General features: G+C 33.7%; 5 protein-coding genes across 5 annotated transcripts; 2 read left to right on the top strand and 3 right to left on the bottom strand.

Annotated features, from left to right (window-relative positions):
• Positions 1–1,234: 1,234 nt before the first annotated feature.
• On the bottom strand, positions 1,235–2,161 carry LOC131848095 (cuticle protein 16.5-like). Its single transcript, XM_059197850.1, has 2 exons — positions 2,060–2,161; positions 1,235–1,673 (listed from the first exon to the last, which is right to left on the bottom strand). The coding sequence occupies exons 1-2, from the start codon at positions 2,075–2,077 to the stop codon at positions 1,332–1,334; spliced, it is 360 nt and encodes a 119-aa protein (XP_059053833.1). The 5' UTR covers positions 2,078–2,161; the 3' UTR covers positions 1,235–1,331.
• A 1,444-nt stretch (positions 2,162–3,605) lies between these two features.
• On the top strand, positions 3,606–4,575 carry LOC131848091 (nematocyst expressed protein 3-like). Its single transcript, XM_059197845.1, has 2 exons — positions 3,606–3,659; positions 4,008–4,575. Exons 1-2 carry the CDS (start codon positions 3,642–3,644, stop codon positions 4,473–4,475), a joined length of 486 nt encoding a protein of 161 aa, XP_059053828.1. The 5' UTR covers positions 3,606–3,641; the 3' UTR covers positions 4,476–4,575.
• Positions 4,576–5,760: 1,185 nt separating this feature from the next.
• LOC131848101 (nematocyst expressed protein 3-like) lies at positions 5,761–6,438 on the bottom strand (the record flags this gene model as incomplete). Its single annotated transcript, XM_059197855.1, has 1 exon — positions 5,761–6,438. A coding segment is annotated over one exon (678 nt), but the record flags the coding sequence as incomplete, so codon positions are not given.
• A 2,450-nt stretch (positions 6,439–8,888) lies between these two features.
• On the bottom strand, positions 8,889–9,453 carry LOC131848092 (cuticle protein 16.5-like). Its single transcript, XM_059197846.1, has 2 exons — positions 9,442–9,453; positions 8,889–9,347 (listed from the first exon to the last, which is right to left on the bottom strand). The coding sequence occupies exons 1-2, from the start codon at positions 9,451–9,453 to the stop codon at positions 8,889–8,891; spliced, it is 471 nt and encodes a 156-aa protein (XP_059053829.1).
• A 4,055-nt stretch (positions 9,454–13,508) lies between these two features.
• On the top strand, positions 13,509–14,471 carry LOC131848057 (uncharacterized). Its single transcript, XM_059197813.1, has one exon. The coding sequence runs from the start codon at positions 13,509–13,511 to the stop codon at positions 14,469–14,471; it is 963 nt and encodes a 320-aa protein (XP_059053796.1).
• The last annotated feature ends 928 nt before the right edge of the window (positions 14,472–15,399 follow it).

Consider the following 15,399-nt stretch of genomic DNA (forward strand, 5'->3'; position numbering starts at 1 on the left):
TTAATAATTAATTCAAAGTCACATTGCCTTAAAAAGAATAATTTTCAAATCTATTTAGTAAGTTATTTTGTATAGAGACAAGTTGTCATGTTATGTTTAAGGGATGATTATTTAATTCTTTTAAACGCGAAGCAATACGGTCGTAGCCTAGGAAATTATATTCTACTATTTTTTATATTTGACTACCTCGCTGGTTTAGTTCTTTAGCATTCCGTCTTACTTCTGAATCGATCATGGTTCACATTTGCATCCGTGAGTATCATTGATTGTATGTAGATATTTTCTATGTAAGCATATATTTATGCAAGCTATGCTTAGTTTTGAGGTACTTGGCAGTGTGTGAATCGTCCTTAGTTGTAATTGTTAGGAATTTGGAAATAAAGTACCATATATATAAATATTATTATACCATGATATTATTTTATAGGGATAGTGGTTTTTACATATCAAAGCCGACGACTTTGTACCTAGCCTTTTCTTGTAATGGAAAATATAATTTGAAATACTATACTTGATTATCGTAGGGTTAATTTCTGCAGGGTCAAGGGTACGTTACCGTCTCAATATCTAATTACTTAGTATGAGTATTCTAATTGTACCTAGCATAATAACTTCAATGATACATACAATAAAATATGCATTATAGCTGCCCTTATATCTAATTATCGTCACGTCTGTAAATTACTATAGTTATGAAATGTCTGTTTGTATTGTGACTATAAATAATTGTTCATTGTACCTAATATTATTTTAAGTAGGAATAAATGCCTCTATTTATATATTATATTATTATAAATATTATATAGTCATATCCAAGCTTATTTCTAGTGCAATAGATGTATTGATTACAAATTAAATAAATCAAGTGGTTCCCATGTGGATTTCAATCCTATACACAAATGTAGTTTCTTACGGTTTTGCTATGTAAAATTGAAAGGCGTTTGGAATATACTCAATATGAAACACATAGTAGATTTTTTAAGAGATTGGTATAAATATGCTTAATAAAAATATCTCTACGGTACACTGGTTTATATAGATCATAATGGTTATAGTCTATAATATACTTAATGTATGAATATTATAATTTGTCACTCGAAGTATGGTTGCTTTCTTAAAGTTATTTAGAAGCTAGGTAATGAAAAATTGTGTTACGGGTACTGGTTTATTTTTCGATCTACCCAATCCATATCATAATGGTAATGATTTTGAACACGAAAATAAAATACAACAATATCACAATTTAACTTATATCTCAGTCAACAACAATATATTTTATATTACAATATAATTTTGAGCAAGTCACTAGGCAATGATATCACCAAATTTGTTTATAAAAAGTACGGAGATGAGAGGTATTTAGCGGCTGTCACCACTGGAGCACCTGGGGCAACTAATGGGGCAGCTGGAGCGACGTACGGGGCGACTGGGGCGACATATGGGGCGGCTGGGGCGATGTACGGGGCGGCCGGTGCAACATAAGGGGCGGCAGCTACGTATGGGGCTGGAGCAACGACAGGCGTAGCAACAGCATGGTTAACGGCATGAGCTGAGTAGGAACTGGCATATGGGGCAACGTATGCAGCTGGGGCAACTGCTGGTGCTACAAGTGCTGCCGGCGCTCCAGCGATAACACTAGCTTTTGTGGTGGTAATGGCGAGAACGAAAATGACCTGGTGGACAAAATAAAAAAATTCATCAGAACAGCTAATGTATTGCTATAGATAAAAAAAATAATAATCATGCGTTAAATGATACGATACTGGCGCATGATACGTATGTGCGATCTGCTGAAATACTCATTTTATTCACACAGTTGCGTAGAAACAATTTAGATTTAATTAACGCGTATTGTACCTTTTTTATTAGTACAATAATAAAAGTGGCGTATTTTAACAGTTTTCCAAGACTTTTTGTTCAATTCAAAAGCATGATTTTATCATAGATATTGATGAATGTATGGTTAATACAGTTATTTTTTAATTGTAATACTGATTTATGTACTATATAATATTATATATCTATTAATACCTTTTTTATTATATTATTTGGTACTTACAACAAATTTGGCGATCATTTTGCTTGGATTTTGTGACTGCTCACAACTGGTCTAGTGTACTAAGTAATCCGATGGACTGTGTCGTCTCCAGGGTAACGCAACATTTTTATACCAACGGTAAATTCGTTGAGCAATAATACAGGTGGCGCATGCGCGCAACTAAATAATGCGCAGGACATGGCTCCACGATTTTTGGCCCAGACTGGATTGACGAGCTGCGCATTCTAATTTTGACTTTGTGCACGACAGTTTCACTATCAGTTATATAACTACCGAAAAGAAAAAAAAAATAAACCTTTTCTTTGTAGGGCATCTTAAGCCTGGAAGTCATTTGAAACTTATAATATATACTTATATATATATATACTACCTACTTGTATTTTTTTTTACATATTGGTAACAGAACGTAGAGTTGAAATTCAATTCTTTGGGAAAATATATTATATATCCGGCAAATCTACCTAGTTGTTATTCATATTACTATTAAGTAATGTTTTTTGAGTATCTATACGTGACAGAGATAATTCTGAACAATATCATTCAGAATAAAAGTATCTATACTATTATTATACTATACTTTTTTTATTTGTCCCTTTTTGCTGTACGTAGCAATTAGGTATAGAGTTCATGAAAAACGCGGAATGTATTGGCATTGATGAATAAAGAATATCTTCTGAGCAATTCCATATCTGATGTGATATGGATAATTTCGGCCGAGCCCGATAGTAAAACTGGTTGTTTATTATATTATTCTTGGAAATGTGTTTAAGTTTTCAAAATTTACGTTCACACCAGTAAATATAAATACCTACCTCTCTATTGTTCTATCTATATTATGATAGATACATAGTAAGTGATGTACCTACCAGATTAATATATTTAGATTCTAATACAGCGCTGGCGATAAGTTATAGCCACTAGATATAACATACAAATTACTTTTCAATTAAATATGTGACTTTGGTTAGAATAGTCCCAAACTAAGCAGAGATTGTATTATGTGTACTAAACAACTATTTCAATGAATAATTATATAAATATATTTGCATTCGAAATACCTACATATTGAACATAGGGACATAGAAAATACCCAGACCATCATATCAGATCATCAAACATCATCATATCAGAACATCAAACCAGATCATTAAACATGTTCAAATTAAAACGGTGTGTTAAATCGCTTGGCCACCCAGGTGAAAATTATGTATTTAAGGTACTCTGTGATTATGAGTAGATAAGTAATTGATTGATAAAAAAAACTACCTTCGTTATTGAAAAGAAAGTATATGTATGTTGTAGATTATATAATTTTTTATGCGTATAATTTTGCTTTCACTTGTCGTATCGATTGGCTATTGGTTGCAATAATTTCACAATATAAGCGTTTCCCAATGTGCTCCATTTCTCCGCTGCGCCTGCGCCGCGAATCCCAAATGACTGCCGCAATACGTCAAATACTTATTTTGTAGAACGTTTTCTGAATTACAATAAACAACGATATAAAAGGCTTAACTTTTTCTGTTTTAAACACATTTTACAGCTTCTTTTCAATAAGGAAGGTCCACTACAAGTAAACAAAATGTTCTCCATCAAATCTGTGAGTGTCCTTAAAGTAAATGTTTACATGATTATCATATTTACGAGTAACTTTATAACTATTATAAAAAGGACACCATCTTCTTAGTCAAAAAATTCAGATTTTTATCTATTTATCTGCTCGTTTATGCACACTAATTTTAGAAATGACACAACTGTTTTGATTGTGATTTTTATGAATTATCAGTATCAAACTTTTCCTAAAATTTTATGTGTATTAAAACTTAATTTCATTCGATTTATAAACAAAAAAATAATCTGTCTTATTCCGAATACCACAGGTAAAGTCGAGTCGTGCGCAACTTGTATAAAGTAAATTTGTTGAAATTTTATATATTTTTTAATCCAGATCGTGCTCATCGCTGGGGTATTGGCAAGCGGTATTGAATCCAGCGCTGTTCCGGCCATCCCAGCAGTGGCAGCAGCTCCACTAGTGGCGCCAGCTCATGTCGGTTATGCCCACGCTATTCCTCAAAATCTGCCACCTCATGCTGCACAAGTAAACGTTGTGAGCAAAGCAATCAGTCCGGTGGTGGCTGCTGCACCTTTGGCAACACCATTAGCGGCAGCTGTTGGTACGCCCTTGGGTGCCCCATTTGCTGCGCCCCTAACTGCCCCATTCGCTGCGCCCTATGCAGCCCCATTTGCTGCTCCATACGCCCCTTCACCTTACCTCGCGGCAACAGCACCTTACGCTCTTCCTCCAGCACCATACGCGGCTTATGCCGCTCCTGCAGCTTACGCTTCACCCTTTCCCTATTCAGGTGCTCCTTTAGTCCGTTCACCATTGGGTTTGGCCCCAGCATTTGTACGATAGACTGAAGAGAATATTAGGACACTTCCTTTCATAAGACTAATAATGAAGACTAGTTTGTTATTATGTGTGTAATACTACTATTATTTTTGTATTAAATAAATCAAGAACATGATTACCTTTTTATTGTACCTACCGCTAAAACTACTATCTGTTAAAAAAGTATTAATATATTTTTTAACATATTTATGTACCAAATTTCCTCAGACTTTTAGATATAACGAAAACTCATACCAGAGATTTCTTTGACGTCTGATCAGCCAAACGACTATACAAAAATGACTACATACCTATATATGATGTTAGTAGGCTAATAAATTACTATTACGACGTCTTTTGTAATATACTCAGTATTTTTTATTTTTACCAAACGTCTGTAATTATTCTAAAACAATATTTAAATACAACTATCAATAACCCATCTGAATTGATATATTATACTTATCTTAAATAAATATGTATTAAGGTTTTATGTCTCGTATAACTGTATATTTAACACAATTTATAATTTCAGTAATGTTGGTAGTAAGTTTGTATTACGGTATCTACATACATGAGGTGTAACGAGATTGAATATAGATATCAATAAATTTATTATATATGGGCAACGCCTTACATTTTAGCTAATATTAAATAGGTATATTGTCACCAAAATTGATCAAAGTTCGAATGTATGTAATATATACGTTTAGTATCAAAAAAGCAACTCTCAAATCGTATTGCTTTATTTTTTATTAAATACGAAGTACTCTAATCATCAACATATAAAAAATTTCATATTGTTTACCACTCACATTATTAAAACAGTAATTTACAATAACATTTATTAAATTCCATATATTTTACGTATATTGTTTTAATTTTTTTTAATTAATTCATGCTAAAGTTTAACACTGTTCTCGTTTTAGACAAAAAAAAACTTTTGTATATGTATGAGTGTATACACTCATACATATATTCGTAACTATTTATAGTCAAAGTCAGAACTTATATATATAATAAGAGTTGAACACTGATATGTCTTGCATTAAATAATAGTGACAAAGTATTATGGTATATTTAGATTTGTTGCAATATATGTCGTTAATTCATAGCTTAATAGCATTATCTATGAATTAATAACTTATATTACTACAAATCTATCTTCAATATATGTAAGATGTATAAAAAAGGAAAAACAAGACAAGAAAATCATTAAGTTATATTTTTTTATTACAAAAGTATAAAAGGGCTTATCACATCGTAACACTTATCTATTTATAACAATACAATACTCTAAAGACTAGATTCACTTCCACAATAACTGTTTAACTATAGGCGCTGGTGCTACTGTAGCTGGAGCTAAGAATTTATTGTACAGATGAAGATGGTTGGCATACGGCGATATTAAAGGTACAGCTTTAGGAATGGCGATGGGCGCTGGAGCAATAGCAGGAGCGAAGACTGGCGATGGTACTGCAGGTAGTGCCACAGGTGCTACTGGTCTCACTATAGGTGAGAAAGGTACTGCTGAAAATGTAGGAACAACACGGGCTATTGGTGCTGGCAACAGCGCGGGTGCTGGTGCTGGCAACAGCGCGGGTGCTGATGCTACTGGAGCAAATCGAGGTAGAGCAGGGGCGAAGTATGGAGCTGGAGCTATAGCTGGCGCGAAGGCTGGGGCGGGTAATGCTGGAGCAGAGGCAAAGGCTGGTAAACCAGGCGCAATCGCTGGCGCTGGAAATACAGGTGCTGCCAACGGAGTAGGAAGTACAGGAGCAGGCAGTGCTGGAGCAGGAACTAAGGGTGCTGGGGCGATAGCTGGAATAGCAGGTGCAACTGCATGTATGGATCTTACACGACCAGGGAAATTGTAAAACGGTGCATATCGTACTATAGGTATGGATTTTACAGCAGGTATAAGGTGACCTATTCCGCTAGCTTTACAGCTAGATATGGCGGCTATGGTGAATAGGGTCTGAAAAGAAAATAAGTTTAATTAATTCCCTTTTAATATTAAATATATACGCAAGGTATGCAGGCAATTTGACAACTGTTAACTTACTAATTTTATTGATAACATTTTTGTGTTTGATATCACGACTTGATTAGACAAGTGTCAACTTGGAAGTGTGTTGATGAATAATTACGTGTCGTTATATAGTTCTATACTGTTGCAAGCGTGATGTGTATATGGCCACAATGGGTTTCACTTTCCTTTGACAGGACCGGTGCATGCTCAATTAGATGTCAACGCGGGCTCTGGTTATCGAAACTGTGACAGGCTAAAAGTAGCTAGATATTATATAACAAAGGTTTATAGGGAATGATACGTAATCAAATGCAGTGGACGTGTACGTAATAGAAATGAACTTGTCTATTTAGGTTAATATTCCAATAGAACAATTGTAGGTCATTACAATGGAAAATCCCTAATGTATATTATGCTGAGTTATTGTGCTTGAGATATTATGCAGTATGAGTATAAATAAATATAAATTTCGTAATGTTCAATTTATACATTAATATATACTAGGCCCTGGGTGGATAGCTAGTTTACAATATAATTAGTATATATTCATATAAACCTTCTTCTTGAATCACTCTATCTACTATATTTAAAAAAAAAACAGCGGAACAAAATTTAAAATTATGCAACGGATTTTGAAATACGTTGCATAATTTTAAAGATTTAAACAAGGGGACGGACAGATAGGCTTTCCTAGTTTAGGTTCAAAACATTCAGCTGACATAGAGACAAATACAGTCTAGTTCTTTGGTGGGGTTACATTAATCTTAGTGTTACAAAGTCGCTATGGCTCCCTTCCCATAAAACTGTCAGATTACGTTAGTACAAGTACAAAAAAATTTAAATTTTAGCTTAATAGGTTTGTCATTCGATTTGTTCCAATTTATGTAAAACAATTCCTACACAAATGTTGGGATACCGTAAAAATAAATATCGATCAGAGAACTAGCAGAATCCTGAAAGTCCTAATATATAAAATTTATCAAAGTTAGCCTGACAGAGAATACCTAGTACTCATGATAAATTTGAATATAATTACATGAAATTTTAAAAAATCACAAAAGTACATAAATAAAATCACAAGTTAGGTTTTATAAGCCAGCGTTTTATAAATTAGTATTAAAATACTCTATTTTTAAAATATTAATATTTCATATAAATAAAACTAAATGGACCGATCTTTCCCTGTGTCTTTAGATGTGATTGTTTTTGGTAGCGAACCCAGGTTGACCTTTTGGCAGTAGATATCTATGTAATGTACATACTATAATTTTCCTACGTAATATGATGTAATAACAATATAACGTCCTGATAAACCACGTGTGTAGGACGTCCTCAGTATGACTCGTATACAGCACGGCAAAGTAGAATAACCGTCTTTGGATCGAATTGTAATTAGTCACGGCTACAACGTAAAGCTCAGGTACTTCATATTCCAAAGGAGTATAATAAATATGACACAATTTCAAACACACGCCCACTCCTAACAATGCAGTAATTAAGTTTGCTATAAAATGTATGTATACTGAAAACTAAATAGAAAAAGTAGGTCATTTGAGATATAAAATAGTTCTTAATTAAAAATTAATTTATCAAATTATTGAAATATTAATAATAAAAAATGCTGGTACTATTATCTCAAATAGAACAGTTAGAAGCATTTTGATCAGTCGAAGTCGCGATGATGACAACGTTAGTACATGTCACACTACTAGATGTATTTGAATCTAAATGATGGATATTCTTAAATCCAATATTTCCTAGAGGGGCGAGCCAAGGGCCATTTATAATAATAATTATGGTGATGTATAATTCTTATTTATTGCATTTGATTTCGAAATTTATGGCGTACATCATAAAAAATTACCATTGAAGTGTATACTTAAATAACATGATATGTGTATTTAATACTTAATGAGAGGCATGGAATACTACGTGTCAACTCCTATTTTCAGCACCAAAATATCGTAAGAGGTAACACAATATACAAAGCAACATCGACGTAAGTGAATATATATATTAAATAAACCTAAGTATTTTCCTATTTTAGATATATTATATGTAATTGTTAAGACCATAAGGTACGGCATGGCTTCCTACGTCATTAGACTTCAATAATAATACATCAAGAACTTTGAAGGATTTGCAAAACTTTCTTCAAACTGTACTAAATATACCATCTATTCCTCTATGTATTCAGCAGTGAAATTTTCTATATAATGTGTTACTACCTATATAGTACCTATGTGTTTGTTACACGGGGACCCATATTGGTCTCAAAGGCGAGTATTGTGTAATCTAAACCATTGTTTTTATTTATAAACCATGGAATCCAAATAACAATAACACATGTTATATTATAACTTTATTTTCATTACATAAAAGTTATACTAAGTTTCAGTCTTTATTTATTTTAGGGCAACAAAAGGGGCAGAAGGAGCGAAGTATGGAGCTGGGGCGACGAAGGGCTCAGCGTAACGAGCATAAGGGGAGAGTATAGGAGCAGGTGCTGCTAATCGGGCTGCTGGTGCGAGATATGGTGCTGGTGCTGCAACGTATGGAGCAGGTGCTGCGGCGACATATGGGGCTGCAACTGGTGCGACATATTTAGCAGCTGGAGCTACTAAAGGTGCCGGCGCTGCTACCAATGGAGCGGCGACTGCAGGCGCGGCAACTAAAGGCGCTGCAGCAGCGACGAGACCATTGTAGTTTCTTGAGATGTATTGGGAGCTTGATGCGGTGACAAAAGGAGCAGGAGCGGCAACCAATGGGGCTGCAGCAGCTACAACTGGGGCAGGTGCAGCCAGAGCAATTGGAGCAACGCTAGGCTTCGCAGCAACCAATGAAATGGTGGACAGAAGGAATATCTAAAAATAAAGTTTTTATTAGAACATACGAAAGTAATACGTTTCAATATTCTATTAAGGAATTAGCAATTTTTTTATCTATGTATATACTTACGATTTTGTACATTTTGTTTGTTGTTTATCTGATGAACTGAAGATGAGTATGTGATGCCTGCAATTTGGTGACTTTACCTTTTATACAATAGTCCATAGTAAGATTCACATTGTGTTACGTTTCGTCACAGTATTGCGGTCACTTGTTGAATTCTACGCACGCATTGGGGACGACATTACGACAATAAAGCTGGACCGAGTGATAACGTAACATTGGTCCAGTTAGTCTATTTTGAAGATAATCAGGTCTTTTAATCAAAATGTCAAGGTTTTTCGAGTGATTCACGACCCTACTCTGTGTGTATAGATAAGTATATTGTGAAATTAAAACTAAGTTGATCTGTGGTAATAACCCGGAATGTGTGCCTAGTATTAAGTTAATATCTATATAAAAACTTGTTGTTCCAAATACCGACATCGACTTCTACTAAATCTATTTAACAAGAGATATACATATATATATATTACATATATATACAATATACAAGTATAATTATTAAAATAATAATTAATTACATTGCAAGCTAAATAAAAAGTTATTTTGATAAAATAGAATACAATAATCTGTAAACTACAACATATGACATTAAACCAAAAAGAATTCGAATTTGTTTACAAATGACGGAATTAGCCTGAGTCAACTCCTGCTATGTAGTCGCTTAAAAAAGGCAACTTTACTATAAAATTATCTCCGAATTGTTTAGGATCTATACACATCGTAATGTACAGACTTAAAATATCAACTGACCGATCTAACGTACATTTTGTTCACTCATCCAAATTTGTAATCAATAGTATATTTGCCCAATAAATTCAAGACTATAAGCAATTCTATCATTTATACAACCCTGAAATCTGCTGAAGACAACCTCACCTACCATCTGAGCATTCGAGCCGCATCATCACGTACCAGTAGTATATAAACTATAAGTATACTAAAATTCAAACTACACCTTCTACGCAATTTTCATCAAAAGGGGTACAAACTTTTTGCTTCACGTATTAATATAGCGGTTATGTATTTTATAGATTTATTAAACATCAATTTTTTTTTCCTATTAAATTAAGCAAAATGCACAAGTAAATTCATTATATAACCGCGAAATTTTTACTGCGGATAGGGATTCAAACGTTCCTATGATTGCGGAAAAACTTTAATTGAAAAATTCATTATATCTATTTCGTAATCATCCTTACCCAAGTCATACATTAGTTACTTTTAAACTACCGCTTTTAGTACACTTTTTCAGGTCTCAACTCGAATAACTTTTCATATGTTAGGTTGTTAGACAATTTGATGACGATAGTTAAACACACTGCTGACACTCATTAATATTAACATCGTTGTTTACGAGTCGGCTTTTAATTATTTTTAATGCAACCTAGTCGAAACGTCAAAGGAGGCCTTATTTATCATAAAATTATTCGTGTTAAGATCTGATTTACTGTATATATTAGCAATCAGTATAACGAATAACTTTTAATATTGATCATGAGTAAGAGCCTGGTTGATCCAGGTACGTTATTGCCAAAGTTTGGATAGGGATACACACCATAGAACAGTGACGTTGAAAATTATAAATAACGAAGCAAGTATAGTGTTGTAGTTTAAATATTCAATAGAGCTTTACTTTAAGTATTATTTTAGGAGACATGTGAATTTCCTTCTCTTTTAATTCTCCGGTATTTCTTGTGCATCTTACATGAAATTCTTACGATAACTAAATGAACTTCTATTGTTTTCTTTATAATGTTTCCCTTGTTTACCCATGTTTTTTTCAAGCTTAGTGTTGGGTATTCTGTAATTCTAAGCTTATCAGGTATTAATAGTTTTTGTATAAAAATTGTAAAACATCCAAATTAGTATAAAGCAGGTATGATTCTTGAGTGAACCACTCAAGAGTCATCATATACACGATAGGATGAGCCAATCCATATAACAGTCACTTAACTCTGCTGTGTGTGGTGCACTTCATGTCCGTAGGCAACGGTTAGCAATTTTCATCTGATTGCCAATGTGTTTGCTTGCATATTTTTTGCTAAAAAATAATAAACGTATATATTTTGATAACATTAATCTCTCTTTGACCTACGAGTATGGTTGACTGGCAGAAATGCCTCAAGGTATTTAGTCCAACATGTGCACCTTTATTTGTGTGTTTGTGCATTGAGGTTTTTATAAACAATAAAAAAAAAATTGATGAAATTACTTACATTTCCAGTAGTTATTGGTATGACTACTGGAAATGTAAGTGTAACTACGATACACTCCAGTAGTTTGATTGTGTAATATTAAAATTATTTATTGACGAAAATCAAACGAAAAAAATAAAGACAGAACCATGTAAAATGCCATCTATAATCTTGTTAATTAATTAATTAAAAATAGTGCATGGCGTATTTCAATAAAAAAATAACTGTTTGTAATATTGAAATAACCGATTTTTACCACTTGTATGTACCGTATTTATATTCATATATAAATACGGTACATACACCAAGATAATTTTTTTTACAATTTTTGTCTGTCTGTCTGTTTGTTCAACCAATGAATGAAATGGTTGGACCGATTTTGACGGGACTTTTTTTAACAGGTAGCTGATGTAATAAGGAGTAACTTAAGCTTTTATTATAGAAAAATATTTCTATTAAAAAAAAGTTAAATTACACGCGGACGAAGTCGCGGGAATAGCTAGTACTACATATAGACCCACCTTTAAGAACATATCACATAACTGTGAAAATTTCATTCACATTACTCTAGCCGTTTTACGTGAACATTAGCATAATATAAAAGACAAACAGAAAGATTTCGCCTTGTCAATCTCTACGATTTTATTATACATATGTGAATATAAATATAAAGTATACATATCAATACTGTAAGTTTTGGAAATGTTTTTTGTAAATTAATCTTAATCTCAGGAAATCAAATCAGTAATTTTTAAAGACTTCTCTCGAATAATATAGACGAATTTTGATCATTAACCGATAATCGAACCTGAGATCTCATTTCCGCAATCAAACAAGTCCACCACTGTGCTGATGGAGGTCGCAAGTGACGTCGTTATCGTCGCGTCTTTGGTGTTTACTTCTTCGTCACTGACTTTTAAGTGCTTTGAAAACATTTGATGTATCTTAATTTGAAAATAGAAATCAAGTTATATGAAATGTAGATTTGATAACGGAACCGGAAAAATAACAAACTATACTGGTTAAATGTTTTTTTAATATAACTGGAATGAGAAACGAGCTGATGGTAACTGGTAACCATCGTCAATGTACATTAACAATACCATGTACAAACCGGTATCTTATCTTGTATTATCTCACCCTTTACCCTAAATATATCTAATTGTGTCATATAAACAATTACTATTACGTGTCCAATTAAAAGGCAAGTCATAACCCACGCGTAAGCGAGAACGACTGAGAGAGACATCTATATAAATTGTGCTCTATAGGATTGTCTATAGGATTTGCTATAGACAATCCTATAGACTCCCTTATCTTTGAAGATCCGTTGCATCTGCATATCTAAATAGAAAACATGCGTTATGTAGATATATATATATATATGTGTATGTTATGTATGCATATAACAAGATAACTAGTCCGGATATACTTCTATGTACTTTCCCAACAATCAACTATGTCTTTATTATTCCTTTGACGTTTTCAATACGATTTTCGTAGCCATCAAGGCCCATTGTCCTTAACTAGTATACTGTTAAGTATTCAGTGACACCCGCTTCATTGCCTCACTACGATGCAAAATTTGTTACACCTATATATAAGCGAGGACTCCATATTCTAGGGCCCGCATTATTATTTTAAAGCCGGCCAGGCAAGGGAAGACCACTATGTTTCTAACGGTATTCTATTATATGATAATAACATATATTATAAATATTAACTAAGAACCTATTCCTCCCTTGGAAATCATTGTGGTTAATTCCTGGAGAGTTCAAAACGATGGCCTAAGTGACTTGTTTTCATGATCCTTGCATGCAACTTAAGCTGATAACAATCATCCATTATCACTACTACTCTTCATTTTATATATAAATGAATAAAATTATTTTCCAGGTATTGGTATTATCAGCATTGCATACTGCCGCACAATGCTCTGGAATCGTCAATCCGGGAATCTTACCTGTAGCTGCCATCCCAGCAATTCAAAACGGACCTGTTGTCACAGCTGCCAGTTCGCAATACTTTGAGAGAACTTTCAACCGTTTGGTGGCACCACCCGTGCTAGAACCTGTTATCCCTGTCGCTGCTCCACCGCCTGTGTTCATTCAACCAAGCCCCAGCGCGGCTGTACCAGTTGCACCTATTAACCCGCCAGTCAATGCACCGATTCAACCAAACGTCGCTATAGCCGTGGCGACTGCTCATGCTGCTGCTCCTGTAGCCACTATACTTCTCCCACCATACCCCTTCGGTCCTCCATCAACTATTGGTTTCATACCACCATCACCACCTATCAATGTACCTGATGAAGATAGAAAAGAATCTACGACCGAACCGAATACAAAAACTGAAAGTAAAACGACTATAAGAGTACCAGAAACGACTACACAGGTGCCATCGAATTCAGATAACAGTTTCGTTCAAGCGTTACCATCGAATGAGAACGTAAATTTTAAACAGTATTATGCACCGCCTCAGTACCCACAGGGGCCTTCCCGACCAAAACCACAAAAGCTGAAGACATCCGTCGAAGTTGTTCCTGTACCTTTACAATACATATCTCCGCCACCGATTGTGCAACCTACTCATGCGTCAATAATAAAACATATACATACCTACGTACCAGCCAAGATTATTATTAGACCAGCGTCGCCCTACAGGATAAGGAAGGTTAGAAGACCAGCTCGACCACAGATGTACCGAGCACCGTTGACAGCCAGAGTAGGCATTCCTCAAATTCCACAAAATATTGGAAGGCCTATTACACGAGACATTGAACCTACCACTTTTAGACCCTTTATAAGACCTACTACCAAGCCTCCAAGAGTATTATAGTTAACAATAAATGTCACTAGTTAATTTTAGCACTTGTCAATATTTAAAAATACCTCATGTAAATAAATATTTATATTTTGTTATTAAGTTTGGCTTTTCTATTTTTTTTTCAAATTTTTTCAAATCCGGTGCTGATTGCATGCATACGAGTATATACTGAATATACTGAATATTCAAATACAACGTTTCTTAATTATTAGGTACGAAACAACTACTACTACTACTAACTACTTAATATATTTCTCTACTACTTTGTTTTACAACTGTGTAATATAACAGCTGATATTTAAACTAAGAGGAAGGTTTGCAAATACTATATATTAGCTAGTTATTCCAAATTAATTGTTTATATTGAGTGTAATTATACAGAATTAACTGTAAATTTCGATTCGAAATTGTATGTCATACAATACATGAATGCAGTCTAGTCAATTAAAAGATCTTCATTAAATTATCGATTGGGTATATTTTTAATTTCCAGAATTATGATATAAGCCTTGTACGATTTTATAATTAAAAGATTACATGAAAGGAGAATATCTAAATGAGAAATTAGACATCAATTTAGATATTATTGCATTAAATGTATTGTAAACCGAGGTAGACTTTGTCCTCCTTGCTTTATAAGCTGTGGAACGGTTGAAGAGTAAATAAAGCATTAGCTTTATTTTGTTATTATTATTATTATTTTATCCTGTTTTCTCATTAGAAAAAAACAGGATTTAGCGACATAACAGCTTAGTTCTTCATAATTGCTATACATGAGCGGTATCACGGGTGCTACATGATAACGTGATGCGTGGGTTGTCTTTCAAATTGTTTCCATTTCCATTATATTAATAAATTGTTTCTATTAATATTAGACATTATTAGCCAATTTTGAACTCGACTTTTTTAATCTATTGACATTTGAAAAAATTGGTAAGAA

This window comes from Achroia grisella, unplaced genomic scaffold (assembly GCF_030625045.1).
Source record: "Achroia grisella isolate CSIRO2021 unplaced genomic scaffold, CSIRO_AGI_Agris_v1 utg546, whole genome shotgun sequence".
NCBI classification, from domain to species: domain Eukaryota; kingdom Metazoa; phylum Arthropoda; class Insecta; order Lepidoptera; family Pyralidae; genus Achroia; species Achroia grisella.

What these genes read in the sequence shown, in the direction of transcription:
- LOC131848057 (XM_059197813.1), top strand. Translation starts at nt 13,509, where the DNA reads ATGAATAAAATTATTTTCCAGGTATTGGTATTATCAGCATTGCATACT.